This window comes from Hyperolius riggenbachi, chromosome 10, assembly GCF_040937935.1.
Source record: "Hyperolius riggenbachi isolate aHypRig1 chromosome 10, aHypRig1.pri, whole genome shotgun sequence".
NCBI classification, from domain to species: Eukaryota; Metazoa; Chordata; class Amphibia; order Anura; family Hyperoliidae; genus Hyperolius; species Hyperolius riggenbachi.
This window is the reverse complement of record NC_090655.1, coordinates 226,211,483-226,231,977: the sequence shown is the minus strand read 5'-3', so window position 1 is coordinate 226,231,977 and position 20,495 is coordinate 226,211,483. Positions and strand designations below refer to the sequence as shown.

The 20,495-nt window shown below is 44.6% G+C and overlaps 1 protein-coding gene across 1 annotated transcript in view; it reads right to left on the bottom strand.

Annotated features, from left to right (window-relative positions):
• Positions 1 to 4,355: 4,355 nt before the first annotated feature.
• LOC137534661 (zinc finger protein 3-like) overlaps positions 4,356 to 20,495 on the bottom strand; it is a 45,637-nt gene continuing 29,497 nt past the window's right edge. Inside the window, exons 2-7 of the mRNA XM_068256274.1 lie at positions 17,216 to 17,344; positions 16,938 to 17,090; positions 16,737 to 16,815; positions 16,521 to 16,618; positions 12,880 to 13,231; positions 4,356 to 7,480 (exon numbers count right to left, since the gene is read on the bottom strand). Of these exons, the coding sequence (XP_068112375.1) occupies positions 6,675 to 7,480; positions 12,880 to 13,231; positions 16,521 to 16,618; positions 16,737 to 16,815; positions 16,938 to 17,090; positions 17,216 to 17,293 (1,566 nt within the window). The 5' untranslated portion in view covers positions 17,294 to 17,344 and the 3' untranslated portion in view covers positions 4,356 to 6,674. The remainder of the gene's footprint in view (positions 7,481 to 12,879; positions 13,232 to 16,520; positions 16,619 to 16,736; positions 16,816 to 16,937; positions 17,091 to 17,215; positions 17,345 to 20,495) is intronic.

Genomic DNA, 20,495 nt, shown 5'->3' with positions numbered 1-20,495 from the left:
TTTCAAAGGAAAAATGTAAACATTTAAAAAGCCGCCGACTTTAACGGTTAATAGCAAAGCCTGCTTAAAGTTTAAGCAGGCTTCCCACTGATCCCCTTAATATACCCTGTGAATTTGGTGTTTCTAAACTTTAAGCAGGCTTTGCTATTAACCGTTAAAGTCGGCGGGTTTTTAAATGTTTACATTTTTCCTTTGAAACTTTAACATCGATTTTCTCAAAAACTATAAGGTCTTTTTAAAAAAAAAAAAATTTCCTTTTATTCCTCCTGATCTCCTTAATATATTCTCCAAATTTGAGGCTCTTAGCATTTAAGGGGGCTTTGCTATTAACCCTTAAAGTTGGCGGCTACCTAACATTGATACATGCGTCAACTTTTCCGCTTCGGGAGCATGACCATACGCATTAATTTCGTAATACACGTTGCAATGCGAAAATTAAGCGAAAATTACGCTTACGCGAAATTTTGCGAAATCCTTCTTCATTACGATTATGTACTTACGGCCATAAACGTAATTACACTAATTACGCGAAATTTTGCGAAATCGTAATTACTCCATTACGCTCATCTCTACAGCTGGTCACCAAAATTAGCCGGGTGCAGCACCCAGCGAAGAGCCTGGGCAGAACACTGAACACTAGGCGTGTGTACAGTCGCCCCAACTGCCGCCCAGCAAGCAATCTGGCATCTGAACTCCTGTGTGTGTATGTAGCTTTATTATGGACATGATAGGACCTTCGGCACCAAAGCCAGTGGAGTGATTCATGGGGTTGCAGTGCATGTCACGCTTGACATGACTCCAATGTTTCCTCCTTCCAAGCTGGAATTCAAACACCAACAATGTGGGCTATTAATCCAAAGCCCTGTCTCTGTCTCTCCTTCTCTCTTTATCTCCTTATTTCCTGCATGAGAAGCCAATACACTGTGGGAGACTTTCTGTGTTATAACAACATGTTTACGACACTGCTTGGTATTTCCTCATCATGTCTCATCGCAACCCTGCTGAAAGCTTTTAATTAGGATGATACCATTTATTGGTTAACTTAAATGAAAAAGAATAAGCTTTCAGCTAATGGGCCTTCAGACTCTATTCCTGCATTTGAACATTGGAAGGAGATACGTAGATTGTTTTACAAATATAAATTCAGATGCATTAATTACAACATGACATCAAAAGAGCTCTTGCAAGGCTGTTTGCTAATCCCTCAAGTGTCCTGAGGTATTTATGACAAAAAGATAAGACCTTTTGTTTACTTAACCCTCACATACCTAGGACTCATGCTGCCATGCTGAATTATTGCAAATACCCTTCTGTTTTAAAGAGACAAATTACAATCAGCTTTGCTTTATAGTAGGAGGGCTTTTTGGTCTCTTTTAGTGCCCTATACTTTCCTAGTGTTTCCTGAGCTGTTTGGTGTAATTTGCCTTCTTAAAGAGAATCTGTATTGTTAAAATCGCACAAAAGTAAACATACCAGTGCGTTAGGGGACATCTCCTATTACCCTCTGTCACAATTTCGCTGCTCCCCACCGCATTAAAAGTGGTTAAAAACAGTTTTAAAACGTTTGTTTATAAACAAACAAAATGGCCACCAAAACAGGAAGTAGGTTAATGTACAGTATGTCCACACATAGAAAATACATCCATACACAAGCAGGCTGTATACAGCCTTCCTTTTTAATTTCAAGAGATCATTTGTGTGTTTCTTTCCCCCTGCAGCTATCTTCTACTGAAGTGTCAGGCTGTTTCTTCCTGCAGGGTGCAGACAGCACTACCCATCTGTAATTCCTCAGTATGTGAAAGCCCAGCCAGCTCAGAGGAGGATTTATCCAGCTTGTAAAAGATAATAGAGCAGAAAGAAGCTGCACTAATCTAAATAACACACAGGCAGTGTGCAGAGAGGGGCCTGGAGGGGGGAGATGCATCACAGAACCACAACACTGAAGAACTTGGCAGCCTTCCAGACACAGGTCGACAAGTCTGACAGGAGAGAGATAAGTTGATTTATTACAGAGATGGTGATAGTAGAACGTGCTGCAGTAAGCCAAAACACATTAGAATAGATTTTGTAACTTGTAGGATGGAAGAAAACCGGATGAAATTTTTGTTACGGAGTCTCTTTAAAACAGAAGGAAACTTGCTATTCAGCTATAAGTGTACATTTGTGGTTACCCACAATGCACCACTACTGAATATGCAAAATTATCTCTTTTTGCCCCTGTAAGCCAGGCTAGCATCCAAAACCGCTGGTGTATAGCAAGCCTATAAGCTTTACATTTTCACAGCCACATCAACCCCACATGTAGCCTGGCTTACGGGGGCAAAAAGAGATAATTTGCATATTCAGTAGTGATGCGTTGTGGGTAACCACAAATGTTCACTTAAAGCTGAAATATTGCAAGTTTCCTTCTGATTTAAGAAGGCAAATTACCCCAAGCATTGCTTTTTAGTAGGAGGGCTTTTCGGTCTCTTTTAGCCTGCTATACATTCCTAGTGGTTTGGGTCACCCCGACCTGCTTGGTTACTCTGAGCTGTTTGGTTATTCTGATGTACTGGTCAAAGCTCTATTCCATAGAGCCATCTTAACCTGCACTGACGAGGAACAACAGTACGAAACAGGCTGTCTGCACTTTGGGTTGATGTGGCTCTGCAAATTTTACAAGCTCTAGGCTTTTCTATACACCAGCAGTTCTGGATGTCAGACTGGCTTCAGGGGCATAAAGAGATCAAATGCATATTCACGGGAAGCGTGACATGCACTGCATCGTGGGAAACCACAGATGTTCACCTAAAGCTGAATTATCACAAATGCCTTCTGTTTTCAGGGACACCTGAACTGCGAGGGATATGTATGGAGGCTGACATATGTATTTCCTCTTCAGTGATACCCATTACCTGGCTGTCCTGCTGATCTCTTTGGCTGCAGTAGTGTCTGAATCACACACCTGAAACAAGCATCCAGCAAATCCAGTCAGACTACAGTCAAACATCTAATCTGCATGCTTGTTCAGGGTCTATGGCTATAGGTATAAGAGGCAGAGGATCAGCAGGACAGCCAGGCAAATGGCGTTGTTTAACCACTCCAGGACCAGGGGATTTTGCGCTGATCTGTGCAGCATGGGCTCTCCAGCCCACAGAACAAATTAGCAGGCAGCCAGGGCAACCAGACTTTCCCCCTTTTTTCCCCACTAGGGGGATGTCCTGCTGGGGGGGGGGGGGGGTCTGATCGCCGCCGGCACTATGTGGGTAGCGGGAGGGGGGTTACTCCTCAAAGCCCCCCTCCGTAGCGATTCGCAGCCTCGTAGCCTTTCTCTCCCTACCCTCCTTCCCCTGGGCGGCGCAGGACGGTCATCCGTCCTGCACCACCTCTGATAGGCTTCAGCCTATTAGTTGCCGGCGATCCCCGGCCAATCAGAGGCCGGGGATCGGCGATCTCCTTTACTGCGCTGCTGCGGCCGTATGATGTAAACAGCGAGGATTTCTTCCCCGCGTTTACAGGCTGTTCATGGAGACACCCTCCGTGGTAACACCACTTCGACCTGCTGACGCCTATCGCCGTTAGGCGGTCGTTAACTTGTTAAAAGGAAATAAATATGGCGGCCATATCCCTCTCGCTTCAGGTGTTCTTTAAGAAGGTTAATTACACTCACTCTTGCTGACATAGAGAGATCATAAATTACTGTCACAAGTTAAAGCAAACCTGAAACAGAAAAAAAAAAGTTTTATACATACCTGGGGATTCCTCCAGCCCCCTTTAGGCTGCATGGCCCCTCATCGTGCTCCTCCCACTCCGGTAATCTGGTCAGTCAGAGCGTACTGTGCAAGGCCTTGCATGTGCCCCCCCCTCTTCCTCCCCAGCGCCAGGAGAGTTCTGCACGATGGGGGAACACACAATGCCGGCCTGCGCTGACTGATGGGATTACCGGACTGAATTCTGGGGGATCCAGGAGGCAGAAGAGGACGGCGAGGTAACCAGCTGGAGGAAGCCCCAGGTATGAATATTTTTATTTATTTTTTTGGTGTCTCATGTACAATTTAAAGTGAACCTCCAGACTATAAATCTACTCAGCAGCACTAAAAAGGCTTGGTGTTTCTTTAACAGTTTCACAACATCAGAGCTTTGTTTTTCTTACCCAAGCCTCACTTTTAGCTGCACAGAAGAAATCTGCCCGGGCATTTTTCCCCTGATGCTGTGCAAAGCATGATGGGCTTTCTGATGTTGTTGTTCTTGTTAATTCCCATCAACAACATACCAGCACAAAAAAATGCTATCCTTGTTCAAACCTCTGTCTACAGTTTTACTATTTTTTATTATTATTAATGATTTATAAAGCACCAACATATTCCGTGGCACTGTACAAAGTAAGAAAAACAAACATGGGATACATAATAATGCAGACAATGGTGTACACAAATATAGACACATAAAAAATACAGAATGGGTAATTACAGTGACAAAAGTACCATGATGATTAAAATGTTTAACAGATTACAAAATTAATAACTATTTCCAAAACACAAAAGGGTGAGAGAGCCCTGCTCTTGCAAGCTTACAATCTAAAGGGATGGGGGAACAAGAGGTACAGCATTCATACAGGCAGTGTGTTTTTAGGCTATCCAGTGATGAGTACAACTTGATCAGAGATTGAAGGGGAAATGGCCTAAGTTAGAGTGTATGCTTGTTGGAAAAAGAGATACAGTTGTGTATCATCAGCATATAAGTGGCATTGAAAACCATATTAGTTGATTAAGTTGCCAAGACTGTGCATGCAGATGGAAAAGAGGAGGGGGCCAAGGACAGAGCCTTGAGGTACCCCCACAGACAAAGGATGTGGAAAAGAGGATTGATCTGAGTAAGAGACAGTGAAAGAACTTCCAGATAGGAAGATATCCAGGAGAGAATAAGGCCCTTTATGCCTACAGATGAAAGTATCTGAAAGAGTAAGGTGTGGTTAACAGTATCAGCTATTGACAGCTCAAGAAGGATCAGTGTGGAATAATGGCCTTTGGATTAAGCTGTAAGAAAATAATTTTTAAGCCAATGTATAATGTGCGCCTCTGTTATTAGGGCCCGTTTCCACTACACGCGTTGCTATACAGAAACTGCAACCAATTTAAGTCAATAGAGTAGTCTGGTGCACACGGGGGAATTTATGGATCGCATGCTGCAGTTTTCCGCAGCATGCATCCAATTCCCCATAGCCGCCGACGGGAAGTCGCATGACACCGCATTGTACGGACGTCAACCGGAAGTACCTGCGGTGGGAATGCGAGATGATGCGGCTATCGCCTCGCATCCAAAACGCCAATGGAAACGAGCTCTTAGTCTTTCTCACTAATGCTAGGCTCCAATTAAAAAGGGGGAGGAGGGGTGGAGACAGCACATGTGTGTGCTTTGGGCCAATCTTGAGAACTAGCGTTTAAAGCAACCAGTGAAAAGACAGTCTGGCACTACCATAGAGAGGCTTGCTTTTAATGTCTGTGTGCAATACTTCACAGTGTTGTTAGTTACATCAGTTTCTTTTTAGGTGTTTCCGAGGGGGGTGCAAATGGAACAGTGGGTGCAGGTAATGGACAGCTGGACGGCTGTTTCACACTTTTATTATTTACCAGGGCTGTGGATTTGGTACAAAAATAATCCGACTCCTCAGTTTATGAAACCACCAACTCCAGGTACCCAACATTGCTCTGACTCTGACTCCTCGACTCCAACTCCGACTCCACAGCCCTGCATACATCAGGTGATTTGGAGGCCAATCGACTATTTGATCTGAAAATTGGTGCTGCCAAGTGCATGCCCGACCGACAATGTGACCAATTTTGAGCCCAAATTGGTTGCATCAGTCAATCTCACATGCTGCAAGATATAGGCCGACTTGCTCAATTGGGTGTGCAGCAGTAACTGCGTGCGATATCGGGACAAGCGACAAACACGACTCCTGATGCCCCCCCTAATGGCTAATGTTCCCCCCCGGTGCCCAATGCAAGCTATACATTACCTGTCCATAGCCACACATGCCCCACATGCTTGCCTAGGAACTCGGGCGTGTGTGTGACGTCTGACATCACACGCGCTCACATTACTTGGCAACCACATGGCGCACAAGTATGGAGAACGGAGGAAGTCCGGAGCCAACAGAGGACAAGCGGCGGCCATGGACAGGTAATGTATAGCTTGCACCGGGGGGACATTATACATTAGGGGTCGACGAGGCAGCCAGATGCGGCGCCACAAGGCAGATTCCTGATCAATTTCCGCATGAGATTGATTGGGAATCGGCCTGTGATGTATGGGCAGCCAACAGATCTCTCTCTAATCAGATTCAATTACAGAGAGAGATTGTCTGTTGGTCGAATCTGCCTATCATTGTTAGATGTATGGCTACCTTTATTTCTCCCACATCAATTCATTTGGGGCATTTTACACACGATTAGATATACCAGATTAGTAGAATCACATGAGCAGGCGTCCTTTATCACAACCATTCTGTAAGCTGTGTTGTTTTTTCTTGAAAACAAGCTGAGGCAGGTTTGTTACTGTAGATTTCCTGTTATCCAAGAAAAACTGCTTTCCCAAAGAAACATTTCCCACACTCTTAACACAAAAATGGACTCATATTTCATGCATATGTAACAGAGAGGCCACTCCTCCCATCAGACCATGAAAGCAGAACATCAAGCTTTGTGAATTCTCTGGTGTTTAATAAGGTAGGATTTTAAAGTGAAAGATTGCCCACACACTGTGCATGAAAAAGGACGCTCTCCAGTGTGAACTCGCTCATGTTTTCGCAGAGTTCCCATTTCGGTGAAATTTTTGCCGCACTGTGAACAAAAAAACGGGCGCTCTCCCGTGTGATGTCTCAGGTGTCTAGAGAGGGATCCTTTCTGAATGAAACCTTTTCCACACTCTGAACATGTAAAAGGGCGTTCGTTTGTGTGGATTTTCTGATGTGTACGAAGGGCCCCTTTGGCAGAAAAAGTTTTCCCACACTCTGAACATGGCAATCGACGCTCAGCAAAGTGACCTCTCTGATGTATGACAAGGACTCCTTTCTCTGAGAATGTCTTCCCACACTCTTCGCATGAATAGGGACGAACGCCAGTGTGGCACCTCTGATGCAAAACAAGGCGTGACTTTTTCCTGTACTTTTTATCACATTCTGAACATGCAAATATCTCATCTTCCTCTCTAACCTCACAAGCTTTACTGGAGGAAGATTCCTCTGGATTAGATAGATTTCTTGATCTATCTTCACTGGGAGATCTTGGCTGGATACTTGAGGTACCAGAAAATGATCCGTCAGAAGATTCCTCAGCATTAGAGGGATCCGGTGATGTCCCCTCATGGTAAAGTCTGTGATGTGTATTTCCAGTAATGGGGTTTCCTTCTGGAGAATATTGTGTGACGCCATTATCTTCTGCATTATCATCTTGAGGTGAGATAAGACGTCCCTCCGAGGTGCTTCCCACATCCTGTCCATCTATTGGGGGAATAATAATAACAGTTATATAACATGCATTCTCCTGTGTGCCAGCAGCAGTCATGTATGTGACTGATGGCACAGAGCTCTGACAGGAGTGCTGGGGAAGAGATAATGGGGTGCACAACTCTTCCTGCCAGATGTGTTCCCCACATCCTGTCCATCTGTTGGGGGAACAATAATAATAGTTATTCCTGTGGACAGGCAGCAGTCATGTATGTGGCTTTAGCAGTGAGTAATGTCACAGAGCTATGGCATGTGTGACAGGAGTGTTGGGGAAGAGATAATGTGGTGCATATCTCTTCCTGTCAGGAATGGCTCTCTCTGCACATAGTATTTCATCAGTAGTTGTACCTCAATATTCTGCAATCTCTCCTGCATCTCATTATACCCAAGAGCTTTCATACCTCATCATACCTCAACCCTTCATATAGGATATCCCAGCCCTCTCTGCACCCCTTTCCTCATTACACTGATTTTCTTTCTATCTACCTCATCCCTCTCTTTGCCTTGTAGCTCGTATCTCACTGCTGTACCTCATTATATCTCAGTTCTGTCTATACCTCACATCTGTACCTAATTACCGTATATCTCAGTCCTGTCTATACATCACTGCTGTACCTCATTATATCTCAGTTCTGTCTATACATCACTGCTGGACCAGAACACAAGCTTTCAGGAGGATCACCACCAATCAAATAAATTTCGAGTGTGCCACGGTCAAAGCCTCTGTGCCATTAGAGACCTGCAGTAGTCCATTCACAAGTAAGACCGGCACCACTCGAGATGAATAGTATTTATAAGCTCTTTAACCTCCCTGGCGGTAAGCCCGTGCTCAGCACGGGCTATGCCGCGCAGGAGGATTTCTCAGGCCCTGGGCCGATTTTTATAATTTTTTTTTTTTGCAGCACGCAGCTAGCACTTTGCTAGCTGCGTGTGCCCTCTGATCGCCGCCGCTCGCCGCCGATTACCCACCGCTCGCTTCGCCGTGACGCCCCCCCCCCCCCCAGACCCCGTGCGCTGCCTGGCCAATCAGTGCCAGGCAGCGCTGAGGGGTAGTGAGGGACTCCCAATGACGTCACGACGTCCATGGCGTCGGTGACGTCATGCCGCCCGTCGCCATGGCGACGGGGGAAGCCCTCCGGTAGATCCCGTTCTTTGAAAGGGATCTCCTGATCTCCGATCGCCGGAGGCGATCGGAGGGGCTGGGGGGATGCCGCTGAGCAGGGGCTATCATGTAGCGAGACTTAATTAAAAAAAAGACTTTGCTGCGCCCTGGCGGATTTTTAATAAACCGCCAGGAGGGTTAATCAAACAAACATGGCTTCAGCAAAACAGACGCTGTTTCGGGCATAGCCCTTTCTCAAATTTCAACAGCCTAAATACAACAAGACACATGTGTGGTGTTGTATTTAGGCTGTTGCAATTTGAGAAAGGGCTATGCCCAAAACAGCGTCTGTCTTGCTGAAGCCATGTTTGTTTGGTTAAAGAGCTTATAAATACTATTCATCTCGAGTGGTGCCGGTCTTACTTGTGAATATACATCACTGCTGTACCTCATTATATCTCAGTTCTGTCTATACCTCATCGCTGTACCTCATATCTTAGTTCTGTCTATACCTCATCACTGTACCTCATTATATCTCAGTTCTGTCTATACCTCACTGCTGTACCTCATATCTCAGTTCTGTCTATACCTCATATCTCAGTTCTGTCTATACCTCATCGCTGTACCTCATATCTCAGTTCTGTCTATACCTCACTACTGTACTTCATTATATCTCAGTTCTGTCTATACCTCATCACTGTACCTCATATCTCAGTTCTGTCTATACCTCATATCTCAGTTCTGTCCATACCTCATCGCTGTACCTCATATCTCAGTACTGTCTATACCTCACTACTGTACTTCATTATATTTCAGTTCTGTCTATACCTCATCGCTGTACCTCATTATATCTCAGTTTTGTCTATACCTCACTACTGTACCTCATATCTTAGTTCTGTCTATACCTCACTGCTGTACCTCATATCTTAGTTCTGTCTATACCTTACTGCTGTACCTCATATCTCAGTTCTGTCTATACCTCACTGCTGTACCTCATATCTTAGTTCTGTCTATACCTCACTGCTGTACCTCATATCTCAGTTCTGTCTATACCTCACTACTGTACCTCATATCTAAGTTCTGTCTATACGTCACTACTGTACCTCATAATATTACATATGTACGCTATGCATGCTGCTGGCAGCACAGCGTGCGCTCCTTAAAAAGTATGTGCTCTACAGCAGCACTGCGATACTTGACCAGCGCGGCTGCTGCTACATCAATTAACGTAGTAGCGGGTGCGCTAGTCAAGTATCGTGGTCGCGGTGCAGCACCGGTGCACATATTTTACAAGGCGCGAGCGAACCTTAAGAGTGCACGCTACGCTGCTGGTAGCGCGCGTAACATTTACCATGCAGTCTTCAATATATCTTGCGTGATATAGATTGATGAATCAACCCCTATTGCTGTATATAACTCACTGCTATACCTCATTACATCTCAGTTCTGTCTATACCTCATTGCTGTACCTCATTACATCTCAGTTCTGTCTATACCTCATTGCTATACCTCATTACATCTCAGTTCTGTCTATACCTCATTGCTGTACCTCGTTACATCTCAGTTCTGTCTATACCTCATTGCTGTACCTCATTACATCTCAGTTCTGTCTACACCTCATTGCTGTACCTCATTACATCTCAGTTCTGTCTATAACTCATTGCTGTACCTCATTACATCTCAGTTCTGTCTATACCTCATTGCTGTACCTCATTACATCTCAGTTCTATCTATACCTCATTGCTGTACCTCATTACATCTCAGTTCTGTCTATACCTCATTGCTGTACCTCATTACATCTCAGTTCTGTCTATACCTCATTATATCTCAGTTCTGAATGGTGTCTGAATAACACCAGAAACATGCATGCAGCTAATCTTGTCAGATCTGACAATAATGTCAGAAACATCTGATCTGCTGCATGCATGTTCAGGGGCTATGGCGAAAAAGTATTAGAGACAGAGGATCAACAGGACAGTCAGGCAACTGGTATTGCTTAAACAGGAAAAAAATATGGCAGCCTCACTATCCCTCTCATTTCAGTTGTCCTTTAACTCAGAAAAACAAAAAGACGTTGGTGTCCAATGATATGATACAAAAAAAAAGCGTCCATGACAAAACAAAAATGCCAATTAATCCAGCTCCAGATACAAATAACAATCTTTTATTAACCCTCCTGGCGGTCTATTAGAAACCGCCAGGGGGCAGCGCAGCAGCGTTTTTTAAATTTTTGTTTTGTTAAATCATGTAGCGAGCCTAGGGCTCGCTACATGATAGCCGCTGTGCAGCGGCATCCCCCCACCCGCTTCGATCGATCTTTGATCAGGAAATCGGGATGACGATGGGCGGGATGACGTCACCGACGTCATGGACTTCGTGACGTCAAAGGGAGTCCCGATCCACCCCTCAGCGCTGCTTGGCACTGATTGGCCAGGCAGCGCACGGGGTCTGGGGGGGGCGCGGCGTTTGGCGGCGAATCAGCGCTGAGCGGCGGCGATCGGAATGCACACGCAGCTAGCAAAGTGCTACCTGCGTGTTGCAAAAAAAAAATTATGCAAATCGGCCCAGCAGGGCCTGAGAAATCCTCCTGCGCGGCATAGCCCGAGCTCAGCTCGGGCTTACCACCAGGAAGGTTAAGGAAATCACAATAAAACTAATTAAAAGCATAGTACAGCAAATTGGTACATCGAGTGCGGGAATAATCACCAATAATATTCCTGATGCTATAATATCTAATCCCTATTTAGGTGAAGCAATTGCAATAAATGCAGCATATACAGGAAATAAATGACAGACACGGCGGCTACCAACGCCGCACAGTAGCGTGTCCGGGTGTAATAACCCACTGATAAACCATACGCATCCACCTCATGCGTAACGGACCCCTGTCCTTCGTCGGAGATATCTCCAAAGAAGGACAGGGGTCCAATATGCGTGAGGTGGGCGCGGCATCTGGGTCTCGGTGTGCGGTTTCCATCCTCCAGGGTGAGTGCACAGTGTGATATTTTAGCACATATACTGTTATTTATCAGTGGGTTATTACACCCGGACACGCTACTGTGCGGCGTTGGTAGCCGCCGCGTCTGTCATTTATTTCCTGTATATGCTGCATTTATTTCACCTGAATAGGGATTAGATATAACAGTATCAGGAATATTCTTGGTGATTATTCCCGCACTCAATGTACCCATTTGCTGTACAATGGTTTAAATTGGTTTTATTGTGATTTAAAAGATTATTTAAAAGATTGTTATTTGTATCTGGAGCTGGATTAATTGGCATTTTTGTTGTGTAATGGACGCTTGTCTTGTATCATATCAGTATATTCGCCCATAGACATGGATCTTGGTTTACATAATGTGGTGCTCTATTTTTTCTGTCTTAGTTGGTGTCCAATGAAACAAGGAGATTATTTCTCCATAAAAAAGGTTTTTGTGCTGCTTAAAGTGAACCCGAGGTGGGGATCTTAGAACGAAATCTATACACAGAGGCTGGGTCTGGCTATAGTGCCCAGCCTCTGTTGCTATTTGAATCCTCCCTAAGTCCCCCCTGCGCTCCGCTCTCCCCCATAAATTACAGCCGCGCTGGCTACCAAATAGCAACAGAGGCTGGGCACTATAGCCAGACCCAGCCTCTGTGTATAGATTGCATTCTAAGATCCCCACCTCGGGTTCTCTTTAAAAAAAAGCAGCCCCCTTAGTCCTCTATATGTTGCAAGGGTTAAAGGACACCTGATGTGAGAGCTATATGGAGCCTATTTCCTTTAAAACAATGCCAGTTGCTGGCACTCCTGCTAATCATTCTGGCGTCAGTGCTGTTTAATTCACACACCTGAAACAAGCATGCAGCTAATCTTGTCCGATTTTTGTCAGAAACATCTGATCTGCATGCTTGTTCAGGGTCTATGGCTAATAGAATTAGAGGCTGAGTATTAACAGGACAGCCAGGCAACTGGTATCATTTAAGAGGAGATAAATATGGCAGCCTCCATAGCCCTCTCAGTTCACGTGTCCAAAGGTTAATTTTGCATACTCATATGCATAATAAATTAATTTATTTCACAGTGTTCCTAGAAGAAACTTTCAGGTGGAAGTTTCATGAATTCCCATGTCCAAATAGAGCAACTAAGGCTCTTAGCTCTACAGCTTATCAATAATAGGAGATGATGGGAAGTACAGGTAGTCTGTACTCTAATGTATGGTTGCCATGGATGCACAGAAACGCAATTAGAGCTTACTGCCACATACATGGATGTAATATGAAAACGTGAACATGTTCTACATTTACTTACCCTTGTTGCTATCTAGAGTATCTTCCTCTTCTCTGATTATCCTCATTGTGTCACTCTCCTCCACAGACTGCAGATCACTCCTCCCATACTTTTCTTCTTCCTTCATTATCCTTTTTGTGTCACCCTCCTCTGTAGGCTGCTGATCATCCTTCACATTGGTGTCTTCTTCATCCTCTGCAATTGTCCTCCCCATATCCTCCTCCTCGATTGACTGCTGATCATCCTTCACAACTGTCTCCTCCTCCTCCTCTTTAGTTGTACTCATCATTTCACCCTCCTCCATAGACTGCTGGGCACCCCTTTCATACATCTCATCTTCTTCTTTAACCTTAACATGAATCAGTTCTTCCCTCTAAATCCCAAAAAAATCACATCAAATAAGCTACAGCTTACATACACTACCTTAATAAGTTGAACATGTTTATAAATATATACGGTAATGAGTGGTAATAAGGACTAAGCGCTGATTTGGGTCATTTGTTTGATAATAAAGGACTTGCTTGCTATCAGGCTTCTTATGCTGACTATATCATTGTAGTTTGGCACTGTTATTTGGCCTGAGGAAGCGGGCTCAGACCCGTGAAACGCGTTGCCTGTGCTATTAATAAAATCTTTTGCTTCATCAAAGATTTTCGTTATTTGAGGTAAGCCACCTCAAAATATTTTGTCACATTTTAAACTGCTTTTAAGTGCTTTTATAAACCACCAGGGCGCCTCTTTCAACCAATCAGTTGCTTGCTATCAGTTTTCTTGTTTGTGGTCTGCAGATATTCTAATTAATATTTGCACGGTATCACATGACTAGAGGTGGTGACAGTCAGCAAATGGGCTTATTGAGACAGGAAGGGGTGGGCACAATTTAAAACTCAGGCCTTATGCCCTGTATACACTAGAAAGAAGTCGGCCGAGGTGGGCAATAACGATCTCATCTGCCAAGAATCCAGTTTGTGTATAGCAGCCCCCGACCTCTCTCAGTCAGCGATCCACCTGGCATATCGATGTGGCTGAGCAATGGATGAGGGAATCACTCCCATGCCGCTCCATCGGCCCTCTCCCCCCTCCCCCTTCCCTGTATAGCAACATAATAAGTCATTAGCCTGTAGGCTACCAACGTGTCTGTACAGTGTTGGCCCTGCAGTGTCGTCAGAGTGACAGTACCAATTCCCGATAGCCGACATGCCTCATATGTGTGTACAAGGCTTAAGTCTCACTCCATACGCATAAGAAACAAGGCAATTTTCAGAGCTAGGAGAAGTTACATTGAAACTGGACATAGAGCAGTCATAGGATGACATCATGTGTACTGTTTCCACAAGCTTGGTTTACCTCACAGGGTGTGGTCACAGGTTCATTTTAAAGCGTAACTGTCTGACATAAAATCAAAAATCAATTATTTTTATCTGTTAAACAAGTAATAAGGATGCTAATCGGGCAATCCAAAAGTTAAAATCACTATTTTCTTGTTGATAAATGATCATTCCCCAGTTTACCTGACTCTTATTTGGTACACACAAAGGGGTTGATTCACTAAACATGCTATTGAATAATGCTATAGCCCTACATGAATTACACTCATTACTGTGCGCATAAAACTTTACGCGCTTTAAACTGGTAGCACTCATTACTTTAAGCGCATAGAAGTTTATGCGCGTGATGTTAACATTTGTCAGCTGTTTGCCTGTATAAGCTTTGCTCAACAGCACTTGCTTCAGAATAGTTTGAGACCGGGCAAGTAAGTGTTATTTATTTGTATGTGTCCATTATAATTTTCAGCTGTTTTTGGCCTCTGTGTAGTAATTATATTGTGTTGACCATATGTACAATGCCAAGCAACCATAACTTGTATTAATTGTATATCACTGTATGCATTGTAACATGTGGATACTGTGCAGTGTGACTTGTGTTGTGTGCTGTGTAATGTGTGTGTACTGTGAAGCTGCAGCACACTGCTGGGCACACTGTGAAGCTGGGACACAGTGTGTGCTGAAGCTGCCATAGAGGTAAAGGGGACAATTGGTCCAGGGCCCCTGAGCTCTGCAGGGGCACCTGCACTGCTGGACCCTAAGTCGCCTCTCCCTCCTCCTGCACCCCAGGTTCCCCCCCCTCCATAGGGAACATGTATTTATATGGTGCTGTCCCCTTACAGATGCTCGAATGTGCTTGATCACATAAATTTGTACTAATGACATTTAAAAAGTATGAATAGTCCTGGACAAATGTTAATTTTTTAAAATATATTTTTGTTTATATTTTCCTTCAGTGATGGAACCGTTTGAGGTTTGGGTGGATGAGTGCATGTTAGGTAATGAATGCTAACTTTGCTATGTTTTTAACCACTTGAGGACCGCAGTGTTAAACTCCCCTAAAGACCAGGCCATTTTTCTCTAAATTGACCACTGCAGCTTTAAGGCCTCCCTGCAGGGCCACACAACTCAGCACAAGTGATCCCGCCCCCCCTTTTCTCCCCACCAACAGAGCTCTCTGTTGGTGGGGTCTGATCGCTCCCCCAATGTTTTTGTTTTTTTTTGCAAACATTTATTTTATTATTTTCTAAATAAATGTGACAATTTTTTTCTTATTTTTTTATTCCCTCCCTCCCCCCGCCAGCCATGATCGGCTGTCATAGGCTTTAACCTATGTCCCCAGTACAGCGCTGCCTTAGATCGCAGCGCTGTACTATGTTAATAGACGTCTGTTTAGCCGTCTAACAGTCTCCTAGCTCGCCGTTGGGAGACTGAAAGCGGAGCTCCACCATCCAAGCAGGGATGCACGCGCACCGGCGTGTGCTATCTCCTGCAAACCACGCCCCAAGGACCTTAAGCCGATCGGCGTTAGGCGGTCCTGGGGCTGCCACATTCATGCCCATTGGCGTGACGCAGTCGGCAAGTGGCTAAAGCATACACTATTAAACTACACACTATTTAAAGTACAGGCGCTCTACCGTACTTGCTGATAGCACTTGTGGCATTATACCGATAGCGCACACAGCATTACGCCGTACACTCATGAAATAGAACGGTTTAGTGAATCAACCCCAAAATTTGGTACACACAAAGGAAGTTGCAGGGCATGCTGGGTTGTCCTTTTTTGCTTCTCTACTTTAACCTCAGACTTAACTAATGCAGCCTGATTGGCTGAAGCCTCTTTCCCTCCCGTTTTCCCCTCCCACACCTCTGTTCCTCTCTGATTGGCCAATATTTCTTATGCTGAGACAATGCACCCTCTATAGTGAAGGGCGGGCTATGCATACACAATCAGGCAGGGGAGAGTAAGGGAGGAAATTACATCAGGATTGGCTTCAAAATAGCCACAGTTAAAATGGGAAATGCTAAGAAGGATTTTCCCTTTTTTTACTGTAGAAAAATCACTAAAATCAAAACATGGACAGTGCAATACATATGTTATGCAAGTAGTCAGTATTTATATATATATATATATATATATATATATATATATATATATATATATATATATATATATATATATATATATGTGTGTGTGTGTGTGCTGTTTTTTTCTGAGCTAGTATGGTTGACAGCTCCTCTGTAACGGGCACACTAATGAACTGACACCACAACGAATGCAAAAATCTCATACAGTTTGGTGTTGCATTTGAATTTTAGATCCTCAGCATCACTTACCTGATAATGGTGGGGGATGGTGGGATCTTCCTTAGAAGAATCCCGGGAGGAAGGAGGACCCGTACATCTCTCTGGTGTGGTTCTTTTAAGGGATCCATCTGCAGAAAACACATACTGACTACATACATTGTTTATATGTGTTATCAGATAATAGGGGACCTAAGTAGTCCCTCTGTACTGCTCTCTCCTTTACAAAACCTGAAAGTCTCATTTTACCTGGTGATGTGTGAGGCAGCCGATTCTCCATCATGACCTCCTTGTAGAAGTACTTGTGTCCTTCTAGATACTGCCACTCCTGCAGGGAGAGATATACAGTGGCATCCTGACACCTTATAGGAACTTATCACACACACAATGATACAGTCACTTATCCCTTGTGTTATTGGGTAATGTCCCATAATTCCCAGCACTGCTCACCTCTCCTGTCAGCAGCTCAGTCATCTTGTGGATGATTTTCAGAATCTCCTTCTTAATGTTTTTCTCAGGTGTCAGGCAGTTAGATGGAGGCAGAGTGATGGGGGATAGGCCATGGAGTAGCTTATCAGATGTCCTCTTCACTACATCATAATCCTGTGTAAAAAGTATACAACAACAACAATTACTAAGTGCATTCCCAGAATCTCCTCCAGTCAGGTATGTGTTTTATCAAATGAGATAAGAATGATGCCACGGGACTCTCCCAGAATCCTCCTCACCTCTCCAGTTAGCAGGTGAATGATCTCCAGGGTGAGGTTTAGTAAGTTCCCAGTCATGTGACTCCTGTCCTCCTCCATCCTCACTGATGGGGTCACGTGATCTATACAGGAAGCTTCTCTCTGTAGACTCTATAGAAGGATAATAAAACTGACCATTATCTGGGGTGTAGCATTCCGGGCTTTATTAAGATGGGGATATATTACATGTTGCACACACCCAGCATGGTGGAGACTGATAACCATACTGTAAAATACTCATTCATCAGAGTGATTGAAAGAGGACCTGTCTGTTACCAGTTGTCTGTTATCGATATTCAGATCTGGCAACTGTAGTAATCTCTGACTCTATTAGTACAAGAGATTAGGGGGAGTGATGGATGCAGCCAACAGAGAGCTCCTGCGCAGGCAGAATTTCCTAGTAATGTCTAGGTGCAGCGGCTCTATATGTCTGTCCCCACCCTTGCCACCAATGTCCCTATGACACTTCCTTCCTTGGCCCTTAGCAATGCACTATTGCTTCCATGAATGAGGAGAAAGCCGGGCACAGTGACATGAAAGCCCTTTATTGTGGCTGGGTAGACACAATGTTGGAGAGCAGTGGGGAGAAAGGCCTAACTACTGTTTCGCTTCCTCAGAGGCAAAAGCATGTACATGACAAAGCAAGATTAATCCTTGCAAAACAGCTGTCAGGTCTTTCTCCTCCACTGCTCTCCACCACTGTGTCTACCCAGCTGTGCCCGGCATTCTCCTCGTTTTTGTGCTGCAACTTGTTTGAATAAGGAGCATACTACAGGTAAGCCCAAGTGTGGAAAACCTTTCCCTGCTGCATACTGGTGCCAGTTTACCCTTTTTCTTCAGTTTTTTTACGATTGCTTCCATGATGATATGATATGAGATGATATCCCCCCTACACCTCCATCTAACCATAAATGGATCTATAGAAACCCAAGTAGATGGGCCAGATGGATCAGGGAACGATTGTTTGTTGGCGGAGAGCCCTAATCCATCTGGTCATGGGTACTCATCTTATCATGTGTACCTTTATTCCCAGCACTACTGCAAATTAGCACTGAAAAAATGCACAACAAAACGAGAAAAGGATCAGCAGGAGTCTCACTCCACACGCTGCACAGCAATGAAGAAATTTGACAAGCCCAAAAACTGCAACATTAAATATCAGAGCAGTTCATTTCAGCGCCAAGCGCCATAGCTGGCGCTGTCATAGCAGCAATGCTATACTGCATTCCCTGCATAACAGTAATTCGGGGCTCCAGCGGGTGCCAGACCCCAAATTACATCTCCCTCCGGTTGCTACTACTCGGAGGGGGAATAGTATATAACACTGCCGGGGAGTTTAGGGGCAGCAGGGAGAGAAGTAATTCGGCTTGCCCTGCGCCGATGTTCCCAGCGCCAAAATAACATTCACCCTTAAAGAGAAACCGTAACCAAGAATTGAACTTCATCCCAATCAGTAGCTGATACTCCCTTTTCCATATGAAATGTTTACCTTTTCTCAAAGTGATCATCAGGGGGCTCTGTATGGCTGATATTGTGGTGAAACCCCTCCCACAGTGTGATGTCAGGACCATGGTTCTGACATCACACTGTGGGAGCCTTGTTGCATAGTGGGAAATAACAGCTGTTTCCAACTGCCAAAAAAGCAAGCAGCAGCTACTTCCACTGACATCATCTGCCAGCAGTAAAAACGTCACCATATGATAAATGTATATCAGGGAGAGGAAAGATTTTACAATGGGCAAACACAGATTAAATAATTTATACATAATTATTATAAAAATAAAGCACTTTTTTATTACATTATTTCTACTAGAGTTCCTCACTTTAAATGTGACCTTATGGCCATTCCTGCCATATACTACTACCCTAAAACACAGCGTTCCTTCACCCAATATGAAATGAATTGTGTTACCTTCTAATTAAGAATTGTCAGAATTGTTGAATGTATAATATACGGAATTCCAAAATTTCGCACAAAATTCAAACTTTCACCGACTCCAAGCCTGCACTGTTAAACCGCAAAAAAAAGTTATTTATTGGGAATATTTTGCCAACTTATCATAAGGCTAAATAGTGTTAGTGAGAATTTTTGGAAAATAAGTTTATAGTAGGTTACAATTTTGCCTAGCGCTTAAAATATTTCCACTCATGTCCCTTCGCACACGCTCAGAAGTCTTCCCTATTTATGTGAAAACTGCTTACTGAGTATGTGTGAGGGATATGAATGCGAAAAATGTGAGGCAATATCTGCAAGTCAGAATTCAAAATTGTGTAATATTGATGCGAAAGTTGGAAGCCTACAGGCCCATACCCACTAAGCGATTTTCACAAACGATTTTGCCCGATGAATTATTTTGTTCTGTGACATATCTCAACATGGTCTAACGAAAGTTAATTAAACGATGTACAACAATGGCAATTATTTACGATAATCGTTCGCTTTGAACGACTGTCTTGAAGAATCTTGAATGGTCATTCCGATGGTCACTGATCCCCCACGCCGCGCTTATTACCGCTTATTGCTCAATGTCACGCTCGTGCCCCTCGTTTGTTCCCATGGTACCCGACTGCAGAAGGTGGAACGGGGTGAGATTGTTTACCGTCGTGTATCCCCCAATCCATCTTGCGCAGTCTCTGTGATGGGTATTCAGCCAGCGAAATCTGCTGTTTATCATCCCTACTTGGAAAACAGAGGGTGTCATGGCTGGAATGCTGCACTCTACACATATAAACTATCCCACAGTAAATCTCTACCATCCCCCACTACCTCCCCCATACCGCACTGATTCACATCACTGGACACTACAAGCAGCAGACCAGTGGCGGATCTAGAGGGGTGCAGGCATGGCTAGTGCCATGGGCGCCAGCACACCATGGGCGCCATGCCTGCCCCCATGCTGCCTGCCACCTACGCATCCTTGCCGCTCTTTCCACTATCACTATGCCTCCGGTCCCCCGCGCCCCCCCCCCCCCTCGTTCCTTTCCATGGGGGATATGCTATTCGCCACTTTCGCATCTTGTGCTTCCCAGCCCTCCCTCCCATCCATGCTAGATCCCTCCGGTCTCCCGCGCCCCCACCCGCCGGCTCTCTGTCCCTGCTTTCAGACTTTAGTTTAGCGGCAAGAGGCGAGACAGAGAGGGCGCACTCCATACACCCGTCGCGTCACATGCGGAAGTGACGTCATCAACTACTTCCTGCATTTGAAGCGCACCGGGCGGGAAGTGTGCGCCCTCTCTGTCTCGCCTCTTGCTACTAAACTAA